The sequence below is a fragment of the Acanthisitta chloris genome, unplaced genomic scaffold (genome assembly GCF_000695815.1).
Source record: "Acanthisitta chloris isolate BGI_N310 unplaced genomic scaffold, ASM69581v1 scaffold11435, whole genome shotgun sequence".
Classification (NCBI taxonomy): domain Eukaryota; kingdom Metazoa; phylum Chordata; class Aves; order Passeriformes; family Acanthisittidae; genus Acanthisitta; species Acanthisitta chloris.
This window is the reverse complement of record NW_008674176.1, coordinates 49726-74394: the sequence shown is the minus strand read 5'-3', so window position 1 is coordinate 74394 and position 24669 is coordinate 49726. Positions and strand designations below refer to the sequence as shown.

Here is a 24669-nt window from a genome sequence, read left to right as displayed (position 1 = left end):
GCAAGGTGGCTTACACCAGGAGTTAATTTAGCCTGCTGGGACTCTTTGCATTACTAAACTGAGCATGATTTGGGCTTGTAAATGGGGGGTAGAATTTTATTTCACTTTCTGAGGGTTAGAATTTTATTTCCATTTCTGAGGGGCATACATCCATTTTAGAGTAAGCCTTTCAGAATAGAAGTTTACTTCATGTTATAGGAAATGACATTCCTTTTTTTTAGATTTCCCTTTCAAAGCATGCCTCAGATTTCTAACTTGTAGCAGAAAGCTTTGGTATAAGTAATAAAAGTCTTTAAAATTAAAATGCTAATCGCAAACAAACCCAAATGCATGAAAGATACAGTCTGACTGCATAACAAAAGAGAATTATATAATTCTATTTGAGTGAAATCTTTCATCTTTGATTTACAGGTTTGAGTCTGCCTATAACTGAAACCACATTGTTCCATATCTTTCATATCATGGCCTTCCTCAAAACCTTGTTTTAATTAAGGTTTCTTTCAAATTTCAGAATAAAAAGCATGACAGTCTTCACTTATGGCTTTAATATATTTTTTTTGAATTTGGAAAATATATAAAAAATGAATATCACTTGCTTTTAAAAGCTGAACGAGCTATCAAACACTGCAAGCTGCATACTTCAAGGTATATCCCGGGGTTCATTAGGTGAGAAAGTTGTAAACAAAATAAAAGTTACTGTAGCAGAGTTTTCTTCATTTGAAGTAGTCTTACATACATGCCCTATCTCTTTCTCTGACAGTAAGGCAACACGTGTAACAGTTTAAGCGTTCATTATCAGCTAAAGGCACAACTCTATGTTACGTTCTCAAACATGGAATTAAACAGCTAAAGTCACACTGCAGGGAGATCTTGCTGCACTTTGGGGATCTAAAATAAAGTCTAAACCCTTTGAAGCTTCTTAAGCAACAACAGTTTTCTTGGTGCAGAACTACATAAAAGAATCAGTTCGTATTCACATCACGACCTGTAAAAAACACCCCCACAACCTCCACAGAAACACCTGAGCTTCAGATGAGCTGCACGCAGTTACTGAAGATCGCTGCTTTGGAGTCAGAACGCAGAAACATTTCAGAACAAACTAAAAACACATTTGAAAAGCTATCCATACTTGATCTCTGCTGCACAGGTGGTGAGCGCTACTGTCAACTACAGAGGGTACAGAACTTTTTCTTAAAGGCAGAAGATCGCTTGTTTTAGAGAATCGTGAATATGTTTTTATGATAGAAAAGATTACATGAAATGTGGAGGGATGGCCAGGAAAAGGGAAGAGAAAATAAAGCACCACCAAGCACAGTACTTCGGGGGATTTATAGTACAATAAGAAGTGCTTTCCCTTTAGCTAAAATCCCTCATCATAATTTAAACACTTTTCACTTATTCAGCTAAGAACTTATTAGAGGAAGTTAAAAAATGGCACATAAAATAAGGGTGGGATTTTTTCTTCATTAAACAGAGCAAAGAAAACAAATTCTATTAACAATTTAACAGTATGAAAAAAATTACCCAGTAAAAAGTGTCAGAAAGTGATTCATGGAGTTCACAGAGTATGTTGCTGGCTGTTGCAATTCTCATATCTATAATCTATCATGTAGAATTTTGCAATACTCTATTTCACAATTTGTGTTGGTGAGTGGGTCAGACAGCGTATAAAAAGCATGCTCTAGGCTCTTTCTCCCAAGCCCGTTTTACTGTAACTCTAGAATTGTAGTGATTACATTTAAGGAATCTTTCGGGCTCTTTCAAGTCCATCCAAAGAACAAGTGAAGCTGCTATTCAGAATTTTGTGCCCAGTGTTTATGTTCCATCTGATCTGTGCCACCCAAGAAGCAGACAAGACATGTCTGAGGGTGCTTTGGGGGATACACAATGATGTCACCCACAGGAAATATCAGGGAGGACTTGGCACTTCACAAGGCTGGCTCTTCTTCCATGGGCTCACCAGCAGCTCTGTAAAAATAAACAGGCAATCAGAATACGGCACAAGAGTACACAATGACATTGTAGATTTTCATGCATAATCAAAGCTGATTTTTCAGCTCTCTCAGATGTTTATTTGTGTTATTCAGTTATCCATAAATAGAGTTTCTTTCCTAGGAAGTATAAACAAATGTCAAGTGGAAAAACATTTTAGATCCAAGCAATCACTGAAAATGTTCCTGTTTATATTAAAATATGTCAGAATATTTTATAACTTTTTGTCCAGAAATGTACATGCTTTGTGTCAACAGAGTCAAATAATTTCATGAACAAAATAGCTGTGATACTTTTATTTTACAAGCTTTTGCAACCAAAAATGCAAGCATTTACTTTTTCAAGTGGGTCCATACCATTAAAGCAAAATAGCTCAATAGTTGCCAAGTAGTAAGCAGTGTTTACTCTGGGTTCTTCTCAAGTCCTGTAATTTTTGATTTTATGTATTCATAAATACATTGGCTGCCCACCTGCTATTTCTGAGATTAAATTCTGAACCTGATCAGCAGCTACCTATTATTAGTTTCAAATCAGATTATATGTATACATTTTATTTTCAAACCTCTGGAAAATATTCAGCTTAGGCAAGATGAGCTCTCTATGGCAACTGATAAGAAAATAATGAGGACATACAGGCTGAGCTGGTGTAGAGTGTCATAATGCCTTATATGTGACAAGTTACTGCACCTGAGGATTATGATGGCAATTATAAAATGGGAAGCTTCTGAGATCATGGCAAGACTTCACTATTGCAGGGCAGGAGAATTTGGACAGAAAGCATTTTTCACCTCAGTCTGCCAGAAGACCATATGACAAATGAGCTTAAGACCTCCTTTAAAACAGTAAATTCAAGCAATTTCAAAATGAGAGGAGAGTAAAAAGTGAATGCAAATTAATAAATGAGATGTTCACCAGTTGCATCTTATAAACAAGTATAATAGCTGGCTTCGGTAAAACATCCCTCGGAAAGTACAAACTCATGAGATCCTATGGAAAAAAAAAGTAATTAGTGGGGTATTGCTTGGGTTTTGATAGTTTATTCAGCAAGGAAGCCAGAGAATTTTAAATGAATCTGGAGTTTATTAAAGTCTTTCCCAATGAAACAATCAGGAGTGTGTCTTTAAATGATTTTATACAGGTTATTCCTTTATGATTTGGAATGATCACATCTAGTATGTTGAAAAATATGTCATATGAATGGTACATGAGAAAGAAGTTTTTCAGACTAATCGCTTTCCAAAAGGTATTGACCCTAAAAGATTATTAATCTATAAATCTCAAATCTTTTATTCCTCACCACATGGTGGAGAATGTTTCCTATGTACAGTAACCACTGTAGCTCCCTCATTCCTGAGGGGCAAGTTGAAGCCCTCTTGCATTCCCTCTTTTTCCCCCCTTGCATTGTTCTGGCTTGCAGCAGAGACCACATGGTTGCAGCCAGGGTAGGATGGAGCCCAGCCTGCTGCTGAGGTCCTCAGGTGTGACAAAGGATCACACACCATGCGGGCAACTCATTTTGATGGTGCGTGTTGCTGTTGTGTTGACCACACACTTCCACTTTCTCCAGCCACTTTTAGGAGACCTGAATGTGCTCTGGCATAACACAGAAGCAGAATAAGTTCTTGTTAAACACCCAGAAAGAGGGTCTTAAACACTGGAAAGAGCATAATCTGGAAGCAGATGACAAGCCAGTTTTTAGGTTTTGCCATGAGTAAGCGAATGAAAAGGAATAGCTGTCAATAGATTTCAACTGGAGACTGGCAGAGCAGGAGTGGAGCTCTGGAAAACTTCTGGAAGTGCGAGTGGTGGTTTGGGTTATTTATAAGGACCTAGGGAACCAGTACATGCAACAGTGTGTTCACATGTATTTGGCTTCTGGGACTGACATTCTTGTGACCATAGTACAACTGAGAGAGGATCTTATTCAGGGCTTTAGCCTTGGGCAATTTTTCACTGACAAGGGTGCTTCTGAGTGCCAGGACTGACTTTGAGTGCTATATTCTAATATATTCCAATATATTTCACTAAAGGCCAATATTCTGCATCAGCCAGAGCATAAGCACCATAGAAATTTTTATATGCAAGTGCCAGATGTAAGGTCCTTTCTGGAGAAGCAGAGGATGTTAGAGTGCCCTGGCAACCCAGCTGTTGTCTCTCAGTGTGGGTACTCTCACAACCTTCCTCAGGCTTCTTTTGAAGAGTTATGTGTATGATTTAATTTGATTTTATTCATGTGAGAGAAGTCACTGGACCTATCCAATCATTAAAAATATATTTTTATGGGATAACGGCTCAGGCCAGAGTTTTGTGTGAGAGCCTGTAAGGTTTTAAGGCCCTCAGAACATAGAGAAAAACACTATGTCCCATAGCATTGAGCAGTGAATCAATATATACCCATTCTGCCAAATTCAAAAGTTCTCAAAAGAAGAATCAAGGGGGCAGAGTCTGACAGGCCAAATTTATATTACTTCAGCTTTGTCACTGTTAGTTACATCAGTTCAGTCAGTCTTCCTGCAGCTGACAAGAAGTTGGCATGAAAACATAAAACAGGCAAAACCCCCTATACTGTATTTTATGCTCTGACTGGTTCCTTGACATGCAGCTGTGAGCTCAGGTCTGATCTGAGCTGATTCCATGCAGTCAGCAGATTTGGAAAGACACTGGTTGGGATTGTAATGATTGTAGAACCACAACTGTGATTTTTCTTTCACTGTGGCTTATTTATACTGCAAGTTTCTAAGAGCTTAGCCTTCTCACATTCACTCTCTTTATTTTGGTGTGCTGGGAAGAGTGCTCACCTATAGCTCTCTAGATGTACAATTCCATGGCAGAATGAAGCAGTCTCTTTGCAGTCAACACTAAATTAAATTATTCTGTTTAAACCTTAAAACAAAAGAAATAGAGAAGGCAAAAATACTACCATATGGATAAAATCTGTCAAAACATGTGACATCTTAAGTATTGTTCAATGGCAATTGCAAATAAATGTTATTTATGAGAATATAATTTAAAATAATTTGTATCTACAATTAAAAGTTAATATTTAAGAATATATATAATCTCAGTACATCATCCAAAATATGTACGTTTCTCTTACCTTATTTTTTTAATTAGAATTACAGAGATTCCTCTTAGCTACATCATCACACACATAAAAATAAAAATCCAAGGTATGCTTCCAAGTCACAGAAACTGCTGAACAAAAGAGAGATTTTTTGGCATGTTTTATGCCATAATCTGTTCCTAATTTAACTCAGCTGTCTCAGGGAAGATCATTCTAATTGAAAAGCAATCCTCTGGTAGTAGAGAGCTGGAGAAAAGGAGGTGCATTTCTATACCATTGAGATGATTCGGAGAGTGACTAAATACATCAAATAAGAGGTCCTGAGTAAATGTATATCCTAGTAAAAATGGACTTTGTGCAGATCAAAGAGAAAAGAACTAAAAGTAAAAACCATCCTAGTTTAAGAGCAGAATAAGGTAACTACACATATACTAGAAAGAGGATGTAATGTCCAAATAAGGGAAATTAAATAAAATACAAACTCTGGCAAGTGAAATGTAAACCCTCAATGAAGCAGACCAAAGGAGAGTCTGAAGAGCAGCATGTTAAAGGCATAAAAGCTAATAATAAAAAGATCTTTCAAAATACATCAGAAGAAATGATCAAAGCATAAAAGGAGCATCAAGGAAGGTAGACCGCAAAGGCAAAATGAACTATTTATATCTGGGTTCACTAGAGAAGTGTCAGGGAGATTTTATTATTTGCAGATGAGCTATCTTAAACGGAGTCAGCACTAGGACAAACTGATACATCAAACACTGTCAAATTGCTAAGAGCAGATGATATTTGTCTGCTGAGTTCTAGCAGAATCCAATTAGGATGTTAAAGAAACAGTTATTGAGCATATTCTATAGCTTAACTCAGCATTCATGCAAGAGGTAGAGAAGGCAAGAAATGCAATTTTGCTTTTGGAAACCACAGGAGATACAGTAAGCCTGTATAGGGAAGCTGAAAGCAGCTATAATCAGTGATAGAATTAGTAGGCATTTGTAACAGTAATTTGGATAAGAGTTAGGGCTTAACACTTATAAAGAAGGCAAGCCTAAAAAAATTATTAGAAGTCTATGAAGGAAATTAGGGAAGAGGGATCAAGTAATATCCCTGTGCAATGAAAGTTTTCAACCATTTTATCCAAGTGCTTTGAGGAACCTAGATGATGAAAGAAGGTCCTTTCACAGATTAACAATCCATCAAAAGTAGGAAACAGATAATAATATTGGTGAATTTTCACCATGGAGAGATTCTCCAGAGCATCTCAAATAGATTAGGCAGACTACCAGAGGTTTAGGTGATGTTTGCCGATGATGCCAAATTGCTGATACTAGTCAGTTGTAAGGCCCATAACATTTTCAAAATGGAAAGGAAGGCAAACACTAACACAGAATACACAAAATGGGGGAGGATAGCTTTAACTGTTTCTCTATGGTGACAGCTACAACTGAGAGCTTGGAGTTAATGGTAGTGGAGCAGAGAGCAATAGAGACAAAAAAACCTCCAGTATTAATCTACTGTGTAAATCCACAGTGTGCACCTGCAGTCCTGCATGCAGTTCTTACTCCATCTGAAAGAAACTACAAGAAACACAGAGAGGGGCAAAAATAATCAGAGGTAAGAAATTATTTTCATACCAGGAGGAAACAGAGTCCTGAGAAATTGAAACCTTTAAAACTGAAAATGGGGCAAAGACTATGAGTAAGAAAAGAGCTGCTTCTCTTTCTCAGAATACAAGCACTGGGGGTTGCCCTGTGATTTTTTTCAGTTAATAAGTTTAGAACAAAGAAGTTCAATGCCTGATGAGGGTGTGGGACTCACCACCCAGGTGCCAGAGGTGTAAGCTGGTTCAAAAAAGCTTTGAAGATTTTATGCCTCTGAGTGTATCTTGGAGGCTTTTACACAGGATAGTCAGATACAGCTGTTGAGATCTATCAACTCACTAGGGTAAGGCTGGTTCTCAAACTCTTCCGCTCCTGGTTCTCTTCTTTATGCACCTACCAACAGGGGATGAGAAGGAAGTGGGCAAGATAAGGCTGCAGGCTGACCTGGAGAAGCTGTTCTTCAGCTCCTGAGCCTAGATGTAATTGCAGATCCTGTGGGGTATGGGCAGGTGGGTGCTGGTTACTCAGCACAGCTGAGGCAGACATCCAAATAATGAACTGTCAAGTGAAGCTTCATGAGTTGGTATACAAATACAGCAAGTGACCCTATACGGTGGCTAGCTGTTCCCCATGATCCAACCAGTTGCTCTGGTAAACAATATAATGTAGGTAATATAATGCAATGTGACTGAAACTGCATCTAGTAGATCTGTAATATTAAGACTAAAAATTACACTTGGTTTTCATTTCCATTTGGGTAAAATCTATGTTCAACTGAATCAGAGCCATAAAGTCAAATCCTGATAAATGTCATTCTCAAGATTTACTGTTTCCTGTAAAAATAGTAAGTGAAAGAGACCTCCCTCCACACCCTTTTCTTTTTTCCATTTTAAGAAGAAATATACAGAAGCTCCGATGTATCAGGGACCGCACTGCACTGAATATTTTCACAGCACTATTTCTGAAAAAGATGTCTGGGCAAAGAAAAATTATAATCAGCTAAATCTGTATCTCACATAGGGAATAAACAGTTATCAATATGCAAAAGCCATGGTAGTTAGAAATGTTTTATAGGGCATGCCTGTTCCTTTAATTGCATCTGTATTTAAATGTGTTTGCATCATGCATGTTTTCTTTCCTATCCACAAACTCTTTTTTCTTTATCTGTTTTCTTCCAAAGTCTATAATCAAGATTCAATTGGACCTTAAAATGCAGAGTTGTGCTTTGGTAAAATAAAACAGCAAAAGTGTAGCAGCCTTTCAGTTTTTTTCAGTTACCCTGCTAGAGAAAATCAAGTACAAAAAAATCAGCACTGTCACTTGAAGAATAGAAAGAAAGAGAGAAGAAAGAAAGAGAAATACTTAATATGGGCCTTAGCCAGAAGCATTTTATCCTTTATTCATCAGTGGTAAATGAGTCAGATATGAGTTGGCCAAGAAAAGAGCTGCTTTACCCAAAATCTGAGTTAAAAGTGAGTCATCTTACTCCAAACACCAATATACCCTCCGACATAACTGGCAAGAGTTTCCCACAGAGAGACTCTTGCTGTTTCTCTCTTCATCTGGAGGCCTGACCATCCAAAGCTGAAGTCGACAGGATCTCTACCATTGAATCAGTGAGACAGAATTAGAGTTCCAGGCCAGAACTATCAGCCTGGCCGACCTTGGCAGAAATTAAGAGGAAGTAAATCGACTCCTGGTGTAATGAAGGAACCCATCAGGCTGCCCTGTCTGACATGATGCTTTCTGCTCTGATCCCACCCTACCCGTTACAAACAGCTTTCCCAAACACTCAGTCAATATAAAAGCTCTCAACAGGTCTTCAGAAGGTAGCCCAACCTACAACAGTGGGAGGAAGGGCACATCTACAGGGGTCTTACCAACATGATTCCTCACATCCTGCAGCCCTGTATTTGCCATAGGAAGAGGCTGGAGAAGTAGCATTTATTACAACATGCATTAAAAATTTGAAAAAGCAAAGTTGAACTCATCTCTACCTTGCTGCAGTTTGTGTTGGCATGTGCTTATGAAATGAACAGCATGTTTATGTGAAATGAATGAAATTATACAGAACCAGAAGTGTGCGATGTCATAGAACCAGTCCCTGGATAACCCATGATGGACTTGCATTCATTCACTCAAAGTGTAGCCATGTCCTCTTGGGTCTCCCCACAGTTCAGAGTACCTTCAAAATGAGATTTCAGGGGGATAATTTTTGATTCCATATTCTTCTTACATTCATCAGGAAGAAAACAAAGAGAATGATGCCCAGAAGCCTCAGAAAACCTAACTATCAATTTTGGTCCAGTACTTTTGTTGTCGTGTCACTCTCTGATGGCAATCTGGCTACATGGGACTTCTTTGTGGGTTACGAATGTGGAAACAGACTTTGGAACGCATGCGTGCGTGGGCGTTTTTTTGTGCTGCTGACAAATGTCTGCAGCACCACAGAAGATATTTCAAACGAAGCCATTTTTCCACAGAACAATTCATCATGATGGATTTGTCCTATAAGAGTTCAGAACTGATGAAGTGTAATGAATCTGGCAGCCACATGAATTCCACTTGTGTACATTTCAGCACATCCGTTTTTTCCCATTTTTCGCAGCTCTGCCCTGAAATTCTATTTACACAATGGGTGGAAACTGTCACAGGTTATCAACTGGTAGGTAATAATTACAATAGTGAAGTACAGTGTTAGTCAAAGGGTTATTTTGTTCAAATCATGTAGGATCAGCAGTTGCTCTCAATAGCTGTAGTTTTGAGCAAGTGGAGGCACATAACAAACACAATTCTTGGTTATTTTGAGCAGTGTAAAAACACATAAATTAACCACACCCTTTTCCAGACAATCTAAAGCTTTGCTTTGACTGCATTAGTTCCAACACTTTAACTAAAATTCTTTGTATTTCAGAGCTATGCATGCAAAAGTAGGCACCTTTCTGTCCCTAGCTGGCAGAAGTGTATTGTAAATGCCAGAAATTTATAGGACAAACCTTATATTATTCCTTAGCTGCACACTGATTAGCACAGTCACAAATCTAAAATACATCCTGTGTTCATCATGGATTCTTCCTTAAGCTTTTATGGGTTTGTTTGCAATAATCCTAGCACAAGAATAGCCATAACATATTAAAATATAATTGCGATCGGAAAGGTAATTATGAAAATACTGTGAACTTTACGAGCTAGCTCTGCTCCCTGTGTGTCCCTTTGAGCTGTGCCTCTCTACTCATTGGCGCATGAGTGTTCCCACTGTTGTGAGAGATGTTCACTCCCAAACACATCCATAGCATTGAGCACTGCACTAGTCCCCTGGGTGCCTATCTGATTAAAAGAGCCAATGTGGGAGGCAAGAACCAAAGCAAAAAAGAAGCTGTCACAACGTAGGAGCCATGGATCCTTCTGGCGCTATTCCCACCACAACTCTGCCTACCCACATCTCCCTCCTTTCTCTCCTGTTGCTCCACAGCTCTGCTCCACAGCCTGCAGGGAGCTGATGAGTCTCCTTATAAGGTTTTATTCATCTTTCCTCCTCCCTCCCCTGTTTTTTCTGTGTGATAGAAACTGAATGCTTCAACTACATTTTTGGTCTTTCTCTACTGGTGAAGACCAGGAGTGTTTGTCCTTAAAATGAAAAATAGGAGACTCCATGAACTTCTGCAGTGGCTTTTCTGGTTGTAGATGACAGTATTCAGTGACTATAAATTTTTTTTCATCTGTAATTGGCAAAAAATACAACTGCACTTGTAAAATGGTACACTGTAGCATTTTCTCTATTTGGAAATTGAAAGCAATCTTCATCAATGTAAAAAGCAGATGACAAGCTGGAAAAAACAGCATCCTCATTCTTTGCTGGTGTACCTTCATCTTGATAGACAGAAAATGTTGGCCTTAACCCTGGTCAGAATTGCTGCAAGTTTTATACTGGCACTGTTCCACTGCTTCCTGGGAAGTAACTTTTAATGCCTGTCTAATATCATTTCATAATTATTTAAGTCCATCCTAATCAAATTAATCTTTGTGTTAAATGCCTTCCTAGAAAATTAAAACTAAAACACATTTGAAAAGCTTCCAATGAGATGAATATGGTCGATTACACTTGATCATGTCCATTTACCTCATATGCAGTACTAGTCATGAACTTTAGTAAAGAAATAGACACACCAAGAAAATACCTACTAGCATAGAAGAACTCTGCTTCCCAGGGATAAAAAGTTCCAGCTACCTCAATTATCAGATAATTTCGAAACAACTCTTAGTCTATCTGTCTTCTTTGTCTCACTTGGCTGGAGGGAAAGCCTTGTTCTCTACAATAATTTCATACACTTACCTGCTGCCTTCGTGAGGGATGCACTGTTCAACATCCACTGAAAGAGAGGCCATAGCAGAAACTGTTTCTGTCTCCTCCCTCTCTTGTTTCTGAGACTCAGCCAGAGCACAATCCACTGGCACAGTGTATGGCTCCACTGACTTCCAGTACTTGCCTAAGGAAAACACACATAATAATTTATGGGAATTTTAGCTAGCATGGTGGTACAAGCACAGTAATCACTTAGTTCAACTCTGAGTGATTGTAATTTAAAATCACTGCAGTGTAAGCAGCACAGTTGAAATTTCAGACTGCAGTGAAGAGGTATATTTCTGAACCTAAGAATGCCAAGTTGGAAAGTGCTTTCATTCCATGGGCTGTGTCACACCCTTCTCCAGAAGGTAATAAACTGGAGGAGTAACACACAGACTAATGAACACAGACTGTCAGGCAGTCTAATGGCTTTATCTACAAAAGGTGAAGGGAGTTCAGAGCAGGGTTAATACCTAGAAGCTCTGATATGGCAGACAGTCGATGCACATACAGCAAAATGTAGAAAAATGTACATTGTTGCACAAAGTGCTCACACAGCACTGTCTTGAAAAGGAAAAAAGTCAGAAATGCCAGCTCGGACTGAAGTGGGGTTGCCAGAACAATCAGGTTTGTTAGTCCTGGATGTTCTTTCTCCTCCAGCCTCAGGGCGTATACTAGAACAATAATTTATTTAAAACTTTCATATATGAACTGACTGTTGCTGGAAAGCTGCCAGGTATCATAAGGAATAGAACTTTCTGGTTCGCTGTGTAAAATTTGCTGTGTAAAAACACAGCAGTGGATTAAAAGCAGGAGTGTTTTCAGCTTTCTGCCTGCAACAGAAGAAGGTCCTCAAGTGACACTAACAAGGCAGGTGACTCATCCCCAACATATAAAGTGGTCTGCTACTGCAAGGCTATTAAGAAACATGTTGATTATCACTAACCGCGTGAACAAGCAAGCATTTATATGTATATTTCTTAGAGTCCAGTAAACCACCGAGCACTCACTAATTTCCAGGTGGATGACACCTGGGAATTATGAGCTTTGGGAAGGCTGGGAGCTCTGGACCAGAGCTCACTCTGTGTTTAGCAAGAGGCTTTCAGCAGCTGCTGCAGAGGTTGGATCAGGGTACTTATCTGGGAATTAGATGGAGGGTTTCAACAGCTGTGAAAGAGAGGGGATCAAGTGGGGGACTTTTCCAAGGACTAGAAGGAGGATTTTGGCAGCTGGGCAGTGGGCTGAGCTGAGGTGCTTATCCGGAGGGTAGCTGGAGGCTTTGACAGCTGGGAGGCCAGACCAGCAGTGGTGCTGCCTGTGCTGCACAAAGGCTGCTGAAAACTCCCTCTTTGGTAACACAGATCTCAACACAGTTTCAGGCTTTTGGAAAGATGAACTTTTCCCTCCAGTGAGAAAGCAGCTGTCAATAAAGCCTGAAAATGTCTTTATTCAAAAACATCATTGCAAGATGAAAGCCCAAGTCAATCTGCAAGAACAACCAGTGAGCATGGCCAGCGTGGTTCTTTGAACTCTAATAGTGTGCACGTTTGAGTAGTTAGCAGAATCTTTAAATAACAGGGACCTTCTGGGGATAAAATGTAAAGTGTATTAAGTATCCTACAAAGTTGAGATTAAGTGTTAAGAGGTTGGCTTTGCTCCAGAAACATGAAAGACAGAGCTAAAAAGTTATGTACATAACAGTAGGCTCAATGATTGGAGCCTGGCAAATTTTATAAAAACAAGACAAAAATATTCTCTATTATTACTGTGCTCAGAGACCATATTCTCTATTCATTAAAAAATACACTAAAAACAAACAAAAAAAGTTATATGAGCATTCCAAAATGTTCTCACAGATCATATGTGCAAAAGTCAGTCTTTGCAATATACACCCAATTCAAACCCTATAATTTATGAGCTAAATGTTCGCAGAGTGGGTGGGGTTTTTGTTGCAGAAACAGATGTGCAAGAAAATCAATTCTGTTGGCATGGGAATAATACCCCCTCTTGCCTATAAAAGAAATGAACCCATGTTCACTGCTGGAGTTTTCAAGGGCTCTTATTCATAAAATAAAATATTAGTACCCAGCTACCACTGTGTTGCTCTCCTGCAGCAACAATAAAACAGCATCAGTGAGGATTGCTGCATCACATTCGTTCATTCACACACAGGCTCACACCAGCTGCCCCCTGAATCCTGACTTTCTTGTAACACTAAAACTCAGAGCCAATTCAAGCATGTTAGTAGGCTCTCTGTGCCCATTTAACTGCCCTTCACTCCCAAGTGATCGTTGATTTTCCTTGTTTGCCTGTATTGAGAGCTGTGTTATGAGAGGGGCTTCAGTGATAAAGAAAGGGCAGAGCTAGGCCAGGAAGCAGGTGGCAGCACCTATGCTGCAGTGGAGGGTCCTGGAGAAGGGAGGTACATGGTAGGATGTTTGTGGTTTGTTGGGGGAAATTTTAAATCAGTCCCAATTAGGAATAGCATCCAGGTACCAGCAGGTACCTCATGCAATGAGAGCTTTCTGATACTTGTGAAGAAGCAATAGTAGATTTTTTTCTTTAAAAACAGAAAAGTGTACTTTACAAACACCTTCTGGTAAGCAGAACAGCTTTGCAAACTTCTTTTCATCCAGGACAACATTTATATGTCGTACATAAAGCATACAGGCCTTGAATACATGTTCAGCTAAAGGATTTGCGTGCAAAGTGTTGTGGAATGGAGAGGCGATCACAGCATGCAGCTGCAAAGGAATGATGTTAGAAGTCCAAGGTGTGCTGTGGACTGGCAATTAAATGAGCTCAAAAAGCATCTGCCTCAAATTGCTCACATCTCTGAAAATGCCATTTCTACTGTGCTATACTGGAATGTGAAACTCTAGCAGTCCTGTTACATTCATTGAGAAGAACTTGGTGGAGCTCAGGGGAAACAATGAAGCATACTGCTGGTTTCATTCATACAAAACTTGAGCAATCACGACTTGCAAGAACAAACAACGTAACCAAATCAGTCTTCTAGGTATGCTTTGGCTTTCAGCATGAAAATGTGCTTAAGTCTCCCTCAAAGATTTGTGGGAGCACTGATTATTACCAGGAAATACTAAAAGGGAATGTTTCTGTCATTCTTACAGGCATCTGGAATTGCCTTTCACAGATAAATTTGGACTATGGCTTGCTTGAAAAAAAACTGTTTGGGGATGGTATTCAACCTAGTGAACAGGATTGTTTATTTGGACTATGGCTTGCTTGAAAAAAACCTGTTTGGGGATGGTATTCAAGCTAGTGAACAGGATTGTTGAGAAATAGCAAATTACATGGGTGTGGGAACTCCTTCTTCCAAATGTATTACATTTCTGAAGCAGCTTTGGATCACTGTCACATACAAAACATTCATACAGATTCTATTCTAGTTAGAAAAAAAGTTGTTTCTTTATTGTCTAAGTAAGTATTGTATCTACGTTATTTTTTTGCAAAAAACACAGAGGAGAGACTTTTTTTGGTCTAAAATACGAATAATATTCACTGTGAAAGTTGGATCACAGAAATACAGACCCAATACACATGCAAGAAATGATCCAAACAAATCAGGCTTTCTCAGTGTCTCTTGAGGTGCTACTCCACAGCCTAATGCTTTTCAGCCTGCATAACTCCCTATAAAGCTCAACATATACTTGCTCCTTTTAGATCTAAATATGCATCCTCCATAAAGCTGCACTGAACTTCCTCAGCCCTACTTTCTGTCATCCAAGCATATTCCTTTCTAATACTTGGTCTCTTTCCAGACAAAATGAGGAATGTATAACTTATTAGGTAATATCTGCAACAAAGAGAAAAATAGTATGTATTAATAACTCTAAACCCTAAGCAGCCTGACTTAGGTTTCAGAAGAGCCCAATGGACTGCATGACTGTACCAGTTCAGCTCAAACCTAAGTGTGGCAAAATAAGACACTCTGCAGATCTCTGGTCTATGTTTTCAGACACACTATATGTTTGTTACTAAGTCCACCCCTTCTCTCTTTCTCTCTGAACTGCCATCATTTCTGTGTATTTCTAGTAAGACACTATGCCTTTCAAGAGCCATTTGTTTGTTTGTTTGCTTCTCAATTCACCATTTTTGTTTTGTTTCAGATCCAGTTTCCATTAAAAACATGTCTTGTTTCAAACACAATTGCACCTCCTTTCCTCATGTCTGTGGCCTGTGTGCAGCATTCTGCCCTCATTGTCATTTGCAAATCTGTTCTATCTTGCATAGTACGTGAATCTCCTTGACTTGCTCACTCCTTCCAGATCATTAACAGATTATTAACAGGGAATTTTAACCCAGGAGCTACCCTAGGACATACCACTCAGCAAAAGGACTTACTGGAATTTATCATATACAGCTGATTTACTTAGAGCATTTGCATTTCTAAGTGTCTTCTGGATGTGAAAGATGAATTATATAACTAAAATAAATATTCTTTGTCATTTTACAACTCAGATCAGATTGAGAAGCACTGCATGATCAGTGGATAATTCATGGTATCCCTTTAAAGAAACTGCATTTATTTTATGCAGATGAATCCAAATGATTTGTGATTCATCTAACATGAAGAAAACCATTTGTTATCCATTTGTTATTGTTAAGGAGCCAGTGAAGAGTAGAAGTCAGGAAATTCCCACTGCCTCAGAAAACAACATGAACAGAATCTGAAGAAACTATTTGTTAGAGCTCTAATTTACCTGTCTGTTCCTGTCCCTCACTGACAAACATCTATTTCATCCAAGCTGCTCTGGAATGGAAAGATTTGGGAATATTCAGGAGTCAGAAATCTCTAAATAATTTTGATGGGTTAGTATTTAAAGGTGAAATGCATAGCAGACACAAAGAGACATCAAAGGAATAAAAATAAAAGCATATCTATATATATATTATACACAGCATGCCAGTTTATACATAAAACATTGGCCCACTCTGTTCTCTGAAACAATAATGTCTATGACATTAATTAGTAATAAAAAATACCCCAAACCCACCAACCCAACAACCCAAACTGAGAAACATACTTTGAATTTCAGTGGTCTTTTTTAAAGAAGCTATTGCATTCATATTGGGGATTTGGTGCACAATATCTTCCGGGAGAGGCTCCAGCTGAAAGAATAGAATAGAATAATATAAATAATCAGTAAGCCACAGGGACGTACAACAAACTGAAACAATCTAATCCTCAGGAAAAGCTCAGCCCAAGAACTGGTTAACATTTTGCTGCTATCAGTTCTAAATGTATAGCCATGATTTTGTTTTCTGTTTTCCAGCCATGTAATTGAATTCCAAGGGGCTTTTCTATTGGCTGCAAGACTAATCTATGGAGTCTCTGAAGCAGGTGCATGTCTGTATATTATTCATTAAAAAATGCTAGTTATTTGTGTAATTTTTGTAGGTTTCTCACAAACCAAATTCCACTGCGTCTGTATACACAGCTGGGCACTCCAAACAAAACCTTGCTGAAGCCGCATTGGAACCAAAGTGTGCATTCTATTATCTTTATTTTTTAGTGTTATTACATCTAACCATCTTACACATTTTAAGGTTTATAGGGGAAAACCATAAAACACAGCTGCTCCTACTAACTTTGCGTTAATTTCAAATAAAGTAGGAGACAAAAAATGGTTATGAAGATCAGCAGAAAGAGTTCTCCAAATAAGTTTTTTATAGAATCAGTTGCATTTTAATTAGCCAGTTTTAACTGTATATTCTTTGAGTAGGGCTGCATTAACAGAAGGAAATATTCAGTTACTGCACAGTTATTTTTGTCCTGCAATGGTTAGATATACCAAGCAAACTGTATTTTGAAATTCATCCACATGTGCTTTTTTTCCACTTTCCGTACATTTTCTCTTAGAGAAAGCGTAAAAAAAATTTTTTTGATAAATGTTTCTTCTTGCACCGTAATAACTATACCCTCTTTGAACTATTCCTAGAGTCCAGCCAGCTTTTCCACTTCCCCATGTAGGCTTCCACGGCTGGGTGTGCAGGCATGCTTCCTGAGGAGTAGCAACTATGTCAAGGTGGACAAAGAAGAGTGATATCAATACCAATCTCTCCTCTCTAAAGCTAAGGAAGTTCGACCACTGTTGACAGGAGACATCTGTACTGCAGACAAAACTCCTCTCTTAAGCATGCCTGGGTCTATTTTAAACTAGGTCAAGTGAAGCCCACCCAAGGAGCTTCCTCTGTGAAGTTAATAGTTCAGTAGCCATCATATATTGTCCTCCAGGTTGCTACTGCTGCATTGCTACCCACCAACTAGATAAAATCAGCTTTGATCCAAGCACACAAAGTGGGAAGTAACTGCAGTGTAGATACTCCCTTAGTGGTGCTATTTTAAGCAAGTTCAGCTACAAATCCCAGAACTTCTGGGATCCTGCCGTTACAATCAGCAGTGAATGCCTGTCAGCGATAAAGATGTTGCAAATATCACCAGACTTTTGGAGTCTTGGTAACTAAAATGAATAGGGCTGTTCATATCATTATTTACTTAGAAGCCCATATGGGATTGCAGCTGGAAGATTTTCTTGTAGCTAGAAACAATAGCACTATGTTTTGTTTTCAAATAGCATAAATCACTCCATTCTGCACAGTGAGCAAGTGTGCAGAGAAGTGCTGGTAGGACCTGACTGGGTCCCAGCTCTACTTCGTTACTGAAGAAGCCAGAGTGCAAAGGAAGACTGTTGCTATCTAATATCTAAGCAAATAGAGCAATTAAAATAAAATATTTGCAATTCTTGAACCACATTTACTTTACGATCTTCACAGATTACTCTATTTAGTAACTCTTGCAAGTACCTGGCGGAAAGAAAATGCCCACCAACTGATCAAGCTTCACAGATTTTAGAGCAATAATCCATATAATAATAATCCTAGCTTGAGTTATGTAGATAAATAGCATTTGCTTCATCACTAGTCATTTTCTGCTTAAAGTAATCTATCATTTGGCCAGGAAGAGGACAAAATCCTTAAGTTCTCTTTGGTCATGCCGAGTGCAGGAACATATAAGGGGAAGCATACAGTAGTTTTAGGTTCTGTACTGACAATTTCCTAATTCCTAAGGCTTTGAAAACCAATTCATTTCCCTGAAAAAAACCAAAATTCCTCCAGGCTATAGCAGTAGGAATAATAGTTAAAAGTATGGAATTGCCAGACTACAGTTAGTGAGAGCTGTGTCGCTTTGCACTTTGAGTACCAGGAGATTCTTTATGCAGACCATTCCTACTAATTATTAAAATGGGAGCAACTGATGTAGACACATGTATAGGAGATTTTCTGTCAAAAGGTGGCTATTTTGTTGCCCTCTTTAAAGCTGGATTTTTACAGGAGTCAAATTTTATTTTTTATTTTCCTAATATATCAAAACCATATCTTTATTTATCAGTATTAAAATTCTTCAACAAGTAGGCTGCATTTCATTATCTAGACATATCAGGTGACTATTTAGAAATGGCAGGTGTGGTTTTGGAAATCCACATAAGCTGATGAACCCTTAAAGAAAAGAAGAAATAGGGTAAAACATCCAACAATTATCCAGTCATTACTCTATCTGCTAGCTCTACTAACAGATTTGTAGATGACGCGAGTATAATATCCATGTTTGACCATTTCCTTAACAGTTTTTTTCACAAAACTTTTATTTTGTATTCCAAGCTTGGCTGAAGCAGACTCCTGAGCTATTCTGCCTTCTCACCCTCAAGGATAGCCTGAAAGACCTTGGACCCTCTTTCATATCAGGAAACCTTATCAGGCTCTACAAGTTCATTACATCATTTATCCTGCTCAGCAGTACCATTACGAAAACACTGCAGTAATAAAGCCAGTGGGTTATGGCAGCTATTTCTATACACTTTGAAATGAGACTGTCTGCATTCAAAAGTATGATTTCTGTTGGCAGTTATCCACTGGTTGGATACAACTGTATAGACATAGAGGTGCCCCTGGAAAACATCAGCAGCTAGACCCAACACTGAACAAAAGAAACTACACCTGGCATATATGGCACCATCACCTTCCCTCCTACACTTATTGGCATTCAGATCATGAAGTCTATTAAATCCGGAGACTAACAGAAAGGAAGCTGAAAAGAGCACTGGAAATACACTGTCAGGAAAGAAATCTGTCAGAGAAGAACAGCTCAGGTCTGCAGAAATAACCAAACCACTGGAGAGACAGTTTGGACCAGACACAAAGGGTCACATTTTCAAAGCTTTTACATGGCTGAATTGGGCTTTTGTGCCTAAAGTAGCAGATGAAAGTAGAAACTGTGTCCACTAATCATTTTCAAAGTAGGAAAAACAATGTAAATGGGCAAAAATCACTTGGGCTGCTAAAGTCTGCCAGAGGCATATCAACAAATGTTTGAAGAAGGAATTAACGATGGAAATTTCATGTGCCCAGAAAGGGATCTGAATTGATCCTTGGGAATGTGGAGAGAATCTGAAACTACAGCAGTCTGTACTGATCTGAAAATTCTAGCAATATCCACATTGTCCTTAGCACTGTCATGTTTTAAAGCACCAAGATTAGCCTCAGTGAAGATTGTTGCAGAGTGTAGTCAGAGATTACTGACAAGCAAGGCAAGTGCAAGCATAAGGTAAGGAGCAAAGGGAGTCCTGCCAGAGGCAGAAGAAAGGGAGAAGACAGGCAGGCTCCCCAGGGAAGCCAGGGCTGCAGTGGGAAACATTACAAACTCCCTTTCCTGGTTGCACTGTGCAAAAACCATGTCAGCACAAAGGCATCTTCATTGCTCTTAGAGTTGCCTATGACTACAGAGGACTGTGTCCAAAGATTTCACAGGTCCTCTGTGTTCTTATATTAACAATCTTCTCAAAGTTTCTGCATTTGCTGTTTATATATAACGGTTTCAGGCAGGTATTTTTGTAGATACACTGTTACAATGAAGTATATACACAAATCAGATTTCAACAGGGAATAAGTTCAAAAACACAAAGGATCAATAGTACCTACTAGTCCCTAAAAACCAAGCGATGCATTGGAATTATGCAACTTTGGAATCAGAATATTCCTTTTCCTTGGCCAAACCACTTCCTGACTAGCACTACACACCTTGGGAACTTTGATGTCACCATGCTGACCTCTGGCACATACATTGCTCCAGTTTCCTATCCCATCTAAATCTCTATTTTTAGACTCTGGGTTTATGCAAGCAGCAGTTGACAGGTGGCTTAGACTCATTGTTAATTATTTTCTAATTAGACTCAGATTAACAATGAGATTGTGAGATTGTGAGCAAGTTTACTATGCAATTTAAAATTGATCTCAGGCCATATTCACTTCCATGAATATTTCCATTTTGGAGAGAGAAATGCTTACCTGTTCTGGTAAATAACCCCTTTTAACGCAGTCCAGACCCTCTTGGCAGAGCTCACTGCCTAGCTGGCAAGCAGCCCCAGATTCACACCGAATTCCACAAAGGTTTTTTTTTCAGCAGGAAAGCTGCAGAGTATGAGCTTTCCACTTAAATTACCATTCCCTCCTAAATGCCAGCTCAACAGATTGCAAGAAAGAAGCACATACTTCACACTCTGCAAGAAAATTGTCCGGTGTAAGTTTTCAAGCATGCTTGGGAGCCAACCAATCACAATGTTTTGTCAAATTCTGCTTCAGACTGAAATTCAAGCCAGAAGAATATTTACTAGAAGATGTTAAATTTAGTCACTTAAAAATGTTTTTACACTTAGGGCCAAATTCAGCCTTGGCCGCCACAGTCAATGAGAGCAGACATGTATCCTTTCTGAGCTTTTGTTGCAGGGTCCTGCTGGGCAGAGCACACTGTGGACAGAACTTCTCTGCTTCCTTTGTGCAAAGAAGAGCATGACCCTGTCTGCGACTAATTATCACTTGTTATAGACCACAGTAAACTGCTTTACCATGGAGAGCTAAGAGACACTGCCCAACCAGACAGATCAGAGGGACTATGATAGACCAACTTCTGTGTCCCATGGAAATATCCAACCTGGCTGCTTTAAAAGGGATGGAATGAAGGAAGAATTAAATCCTTAGTTTTTGACTTAAATAATTTTGTACTTGAAGGAATCCTTCCTAACTCTCTCTGGCTACAAAGAACCCCCACCTGAAAGCAGTTATGTTGGAAATAAGCTGCAGGATTTACCATACTGAACTCAAGGAGAGTTTATGCCTGAGGATTTTTTAAATCCAAGTAGTGTCTCCTCAAAAGTAATGTGGAGGAGAGAAAGCAGAACCTACCCTTGTATATCTAGCGCAGCCTTACTCACCATCCCCTGGCATCAAAAAAGCATAACAGAGATCTTCATAGCACCAAAGCTAGGATGAACAAAATACTGTGGAATTTCCACACTTTGTGACAAAGTGTTTTTGGGGAAATCTCAATATTCAATCCATTTTTCACAGACTTCTTGGAATAAAACAAAAATCTTAACATTTAATTGTTTTCTTAATTGAAGTAATTGTATGCTTTAAAAATAAATATTTAAAACTATATGACCAATCTGTGAAAAACTGTAGAATCATTTAAAGACTGTCATAATAAATGGAAGAATTTAATTTTAAGCATGTACATAATAATCACAGAAATGCTTAAATTTAAAAGCAATGTCTCTTTTGTAATTATCTGAATCCATCATTTCCTTTGTTTTGACAGATGTTCTTTTAATGGACAAGTTCTCAAATCATGTTGAGAAAATTCAGGGATATTTTAAGGCAACTGATGCTCATCTTGCCTTTTCACCTTCCAGAAGGTTTTTCATGTTTACATTTTGGATTTCAAGGGAATCCAGCTGCTTAATCTCTTCTCACCTCTTTGGAAGATTTCCTTCCAAGGAGATAACCTACAGTGCTCTTAATTAGCTCTGCAAATGGTCAAATGGATTTTTCTCAAGGTGACATGGAAATTTTCTGCTTCTAGACAAAAACATGGAGAGGAAAACCTAAAGAATCCAAATATTTTGAAAGTAATTTTATATGTGAACTTTCTAATTAATAATTTATATTTATAAAATTTATTCTTGCCTTTACTTCTATAAATTCCTTTTTAATTTTCTTATCATTTAAGGAAGGATTCACACAAACAAACCACATAGAGCTGTTTCAAATACTGTATACTCCCTGCTTTCCAGTTGCTGCTCAGAAAGGGTGTGGATCACCTCTAAGTTCTACGTCAGTTCTACCAGTCCTGTCATGTTCAAATTATTTAAGGACTAATTTGATAGGGCATTCTTTTCCTAGTGACTTCACTCACATTTTGTAAGAGAAAGGTGAGAAATTATCTTGCTAAACAAATCACTAAGGTGTAAGACATATATAAATAAGAACAAAATATATCTATATTGGATGTCAAGCTGTTTTCCTTCTCGGTACTCAGAGAGAAATGAAGAGAGCATTTTGCACTTGTAAATTTGCTATTTCCTCTATATGCCACACCAGCACTCTATGAAAATTGGAAGTTGTGTCTTGTTTTACAATTAAAAAAAAATGTTATTCTGCTGGTAATAGAACATAGGACGCAGTGGATTTCTGTATTGACAAGTCCTGGCCAAAAACAACAAAAGAAAAGAAAAAGTTTTCAAAAAGCTCTGCAAAATGTTTATGAATTCTAATCCTCAGCACATGAATAAATACATCTGACAAACTGCAGGGTACCTTACAAAGGCCTTTCCCAACCTTTCTAATTTGAGTTCAATTACATGTGTAGTGTTTAGAACTGAAGTTCATCTTGCCAATATTTTTAAACTAGGGTTGCACTACATACCATTATTTGTAAAAGTGAAAGGCAGATAATAAGTTATAATTATCCTATTAATCACCTGTAAAGAATTGTATTCAGGGAAGAATGCATCTTCAAATTACAGTAATTGGTTGTTTGAACAAGAATTTTTTTTTACGTCCTTGGCAGACCATGCTTGGAGTTTGCTGTGCAAACTCATGAATATTATGCTGAAATCATGCATTGTATATGCTGTGGGCCATGTGGTGTATATTGCCAGAAATCTATAGATGTCAACAGATGTGCTGATTTCTAATTGCTAACTAGGTATCAGACTTCCTCGTTAGTTCCTGCTCCTTGGCAACACCTTTACTATTCTTTTAAGCAAATATCAGTTTCTTATGGTAATCTTGGGAATAACATCCTCTCTGGAGTATCTTTCTCTTCTTAGCAGCCACAGCATATTTTGCCTTTGAAATTCTGCTGCACCAGACCTCTTGATGCATTTCCAGAAGACAATGCTGTGAGCACATGAGAATAATGCTTATTGCATGAGATGTTTCAAGTTATTAATGACCATGTTCATTTACAAATTAATTAAAAATGGCTGTATGGTTATTTTTGTCTTCACTCTCAGTTAGTGAATTGTTGTGTCTCCAGAGATTTACTTTGTTATACTTTGCAAACAGATAGACTCACAATTTATCTAATTTCTGGTCTCTAATTAGTCTAAAATAAAATGGAAGAAAATCTTTATTCCAGTACACTTATCTCATTCCTTTTTTTGAACAATCAAGTACTCCTTTTTTTGGATAATGTCAGTGACAGCTGAAATAGTAGTTGGGTGTGATATAGTGTTAAAACAAAATAAGGCAGTTTTCATAAATGGGTAGCACCACCAAATGGTAATAACTGGATAGAGGGACCCAAGGACCTACACAGAGTAGGACACATCATGTTATCAGCATTGTACATTAGTCCCACAAGGGTGCAAATTTCAGGGAATGGGTTTAGAAGGGCTATGAAAAGCCACTGATGTCGCAAGTTACTATCACGGGGAATATGATCTGATGAGAATGCCCTGGGATGGCAGCAGGCAATGCTGCATTCACTAAGACTGTCAAATGCCTCAGGCTGGGTTACATAATCCATATTTCAGCACCTAAATTAAATGACTAACATTGAGCTGAGTAACTTTTTCAGTAGCATATACTGCTGCACTGGAAAACTTTCCTTATGGGACTTGTCAAAGCGACAGTAGATAAAACCCAATGAAAGTCTTTTTTTTTTTTTTTTTTGCTATCTACTTCTTTATATTTCTCAGTCTTTTTTTGATAAAGCTTACACTTTATCCATTGCATGCATAATATAAAAAATAATGATCATAAAACTATTTTCTTGGTGTCATAAAGATGAAAAGCAAAGGTTTAAAAGAAAGTTCAGAAAGTCCTTCTATCCAATATCCATCAGAAGACACATTACTTCACATTATTCACATAGGTATGAAGTCTTGAAGATGAAGGGAACTGGCAGAGTAGCTTGGATTTTGACACTAGTACATTTGATTGGAGAGATTATATAGCTATTAACACTTCCCCTGAGGGGGTAAAAAAAAAGTAGCACACTGCACTTTATAACAAGATCTTGCAAAATTCACAATTTACGGTAAAGGTTTTGTCCCTTCATAAATTATTTTGACTGCACATTCAGCAAGTTTGTTTCCCTTCTTACCACATTTATAGGAGAAATGATATTTTTGGGTGGATGACAGAACAATTTTCACTAATATGAGTGCTTATCTTCCATTTGTATATATAAATAACACATAATCATATTTACTTAGTTTTATAATTCCCTCTCAAATGTTGTTAAATAATATATATAGTGCTTGATAAATCTTAGAATCTTCATTTAAATTACATAAAGATCAACCTGA

At 38.1% G+C, this 24669-nt stretch overlaps 1 protein-coding gene across 1 annotated transcript in view; it reads right to left on the bottom strand.

The window, feature by feature from the left end:
* Window positions 1-551: 551 nt before the first annotated feature.
* LOC103802705 (histone deacetylase 4-like) overlaps window positions 552-24669 on the bottom strand; it is a 58983-nt gene continuing 34865 nt past the window's right edge. The window contains exons 4-6 of the mRNA XM_009075223.1: window positions 16045-16129; window positions 10985-11138; window positions 552-1968 (exon numbers count right to left, since the gene is read on the bottom strand). Of these exons, the coding sequence (XP_009073471.1) occupies window positions 1929-1968; window positions 10985-11138; window positions 16045-16129 (279 nt within the window). The 3' untranslated portion in view covers window positions 552-1928. The remainder of the gene's footprint in view (window positions 1969-10984; window positions 11139-16044; window positions 16130-24669) is intronic.